At 48.7% G+C, this 3,307-nt stretch overlaps 1 protein-coding gene across 1 annotated transcript; it reads left to right on the top strand.

Annotated features, from left to right (window-relative positions):
* Positions 1-47: 47 nt before the first annotated feature.
* Positions 48-3,041, top strand: LOC144477590 (uncharacterized). Its single transcript, XM_078195316.1, has one exon. The coding sequence runs from the start codon at positions 48-50 to the stop codon at positions 3,039-3,041; it is 2,994 nt and encodes a 997-aa protein (XP_078051442.1).
* The last annotated feature ends 266 nt before the right edge of the window (positions 3,042-3,307 follow it).

The raw sequence follows: 3,307 nt of genomic DNA, 5'->3' as shown, positions 1-3,307 counted from the left end.
GAAAACAATATTCCCAGGTGATCGAAGAATACCTCTCACTCGGTCACATGTCAGAGGTCGACCCGGTCAACACACCTGGATTTTATTTGCCACACCACGCCGTCGAAAAACCGTCGAGCACAACTACGAAGGTTCGCGTGGTCTTCGACGGCTCAGCCAAATCGACCAGCGGCCTATCATTAAACGACGCATTAATGACAGGCCCCACCATTCAAGACGATCTGTTTTCCTTGCTGATCCGATTCCGGATGTACGCAGTCGTCATCACCGCCGACATAGAAAAGATGTACCGGCAGTTTCTAATTCGACCGGAAGATCGAGCGTACCAACGCATTCTCTGGCGAAACGGTCACGGCAAAATAGCCACATTCGAGCTGAATACAGTCACGTTCGGACTGTCATCGGCACCATATCTCGCCATAAGGTGTCTTCATCAATTGGCGAACGATGAAGCGGCGAACACACCAAACGCGGCAACGATTATCAAACGCGACTTGTACGTCGACGACCTCTTAACCGGCGCCGATACAATCAAGGAAGCGCAGGTCATACAAAGCCAAGTCACCGATCTACTGAGGAAGGGAGGTCTCCTCATTCGACAATGGGCCTCGAATGAACCGAAACTTCTTTCGGGACTACACGAGGACCTCATCCACCCAAAAATTCTAGGCGATGCAACCACAATGAAAACGCTAGGTGTATCGTGGGACGCGAGTCACGATACCATTCGATATATTGTACAAGCACCCACCACGAATAAAATTAACAAACGAAACATTTTGTCCACTATCGCCAGAATTTTTGACCCATTAGGACTACTTGGGCCCGTGACAGTAACAGCCAAAATCCTCATGCAACGACTGTGGCAATTAAAGATCGACTGGGATGAATCTCTGCCGGCCAACCTCCACACAGAGTGGGTCGAATATGAGAATTCCCTGCAATTGTTGAATAACACAAACTTCGACCGCCACGCCATCATAAAGGGGGCAAGATCAATAGAATTGCATGGATTTTGCGACGCCAGCGAACTAGCTTACGGTGCCTGTTTATATGCACGAACCACTGACGAACGTGGTCACATCAAGACACATTTACTCTGCGCAAAATCTCGCGTCGCACCTTTAAAAACCACTACACTCGCGCGTTTGGAACTTTGCGGAGCGGTCCTGTTATCGACACTCTATCAGACCGCCCGTAAGGCGATCACTCACAACATTAACGATGTCACCTTCTGGTCGGACTCCACAATCGTGTTGAATTGGATCAACAAGGAACCGTCCACTCTAAAGACATTTGTCGCCAATCGTGTAGCCGACATTCAAGGCAAAACCAAGTCATCGTCGTGGCGTCACGTTAAATCTACCGACAACCCAGCCGATTTAATTTCTCGAGGCATCACAGCGTCGCAATTCATCTGCAACACACTCTGGCGACATGGGCCGGAATGGCTCTCTCAAGGACAATCTACATGGCCTAATTCGAGTTTCACCCTTTCAAACGAAATACCAGAAAGGAAACGAATTGTCTGTCTCGCCACCTCAATGAATCAATCCAACGAAATAGTCACGCGATACTCATGCATCCGCAAACTCCGGCGAATTGTGGCTTATTGTCTACGTTGGTTACCTGCCCGTCGCAACACGGGCCCCTTAACCATCGCCGAACTACAAGAAGCCAACCACCGCATCATCCGATCCGTACAGTTAACCACATTCATTCAAGACATTAAAAACTTAAACTCCGGCGAATTACATCCAAAGAGCAAACTTCGTTCTCTGCATCCATTCCTCGATACCGAAGGCATTTTACGCGTGGGAGGTCGGCTCCAAAACTCCACATTACCATTCGCTCAAAGACACCCAATCTTACTGCCGAGGGGCCACCACGTGACGGACCTAATTCTACGCGACGCCCACGTGACGAATCATCATTCTGGCATCACCGCCACGTTGTATGACGTACGCCAAACATATTGGCCCATCGACGGAAGGAACGCGACGAGAAAAATTGTACGGCAATGCGTAAAATGTTTCCGAGTCAACCCTCCAACGGTCGATTACCTGATGGGTAACCTACCCGCGGCACGCGTCACCGAGAGTCGACCTTTTCAGAACTCTGGCGTCGATTATTGCGGTCCTTTTTTCATAAAGGAGCGACGCCACCGAAATCGAACCCGCATAAAGGTATACGTTGCGGTATTTACCTGCTTCGCAACAAAGGCCGTCCACCTTGAAGTAGCAAGCGATTTGACGACGGAAGCGTTCATTGCGGCCCTCAAACGGTTCATCGCACGCAGGGGCCTCTGTCTCAACATGTATTCCGACAATGGGACCAATTTTGTCGGGGCCGACAACGAATTAAGGGACATTTACAGGTCAATCTCAGCGGACCAAAGGGTTCAAAATTTACTCACCGCAAAGGGGATCACGTGGCACTTTATGCCGGCTTTATCTCCACATTTCGGGGGATTGTGGGAAGCGGCCGTAAAATCCTTTAAACACCATATGAAACGAGTCGTCGGTGAAGAATTGTTTACATTTGAACAATTCAACACCTTTGTCATAGAAGTCGAAGCCATCTTAAACTCACGTCCTCTCACTCCACTCTCATCTGATCCGAACGATCCATCCCCCGTAACTCCTGGTCACTTTTTGATTGGTAGTTCGTTAACGGCCATTGCCGAGACTGATTTCAGGGAAACTCCGGACAACAGGCTGTCAAACTGGCAGCATATTCAGAAGGTGAAACAGGATTTCTGGACGAGGTGGCACAAAGAATATATTCACCAGTTAAACATACGACACAAATGGACAAGGGGGTCACAACCCATTCGCGAAGGGACAATCGTTGTGCTCAAGGAAGACAACGCTCCTCCGTTAAGCTGGCACTTAGGACGAGTCCAACAAATACATCCAGGAGCTGACGGCATCATTAGAGCGGTTACCGTTCGAACCGCAGACGGTATTTACAAGCGGAACGTGAAGAAACTGGCACCACTTCCCGACTCCGATCAGTCACCGAAGTGCGGTGACAATTAAAGACTGTATTCGAGCGACAATTAATTTAAGCCAGATCATCGCGCAAACATTGATCAACCGTATTGATCAACGGGGGGGAGCATGTTCCGTCCCGAAGGAACAATCGCACGGAGTTTCTACCGATGGGATTTATGACACGGACGTGAGGAAGGTTATTTTTGAGAAGAAGACCCTTTTTACATTTGGTGACCAGACGCATGCTAATTTAATTTCCGTCTCCCTCAATAACCATTACGTGTCATAAATTTAAGATTTCTAAGAGAACT

The sequence above is a fragment of the Augochlora pura genome, unplaced genomic scaffold (genome assembly GCF_028453695.1).
Source record: "Augochlora pura isolate Apur16 unplaced genomic scaffold, APUR_v2.2.1 APUR_unplaced_2163, whole genome shotgun sequence".
Taxonomy (NCBI): Eukaryota; Metazoa; Arthropoda; class Insecta; order Hymenoptera; family Halictidae; genus Augochlora; species Augochlora pura.
Note: the sequence above shows the minus strand (reverse complement) of the source record. Positions and strands in the feature narration are given on the sequence as shown.

Coding starts and splice junctions, on each gene's coding strand:
- LOC144477590 (XM_078195316.1), top strand. CDS start 48: ATGTCAGAGGTCGACCCGGTCAACACACCTGGATTTTATTTGCCACAC.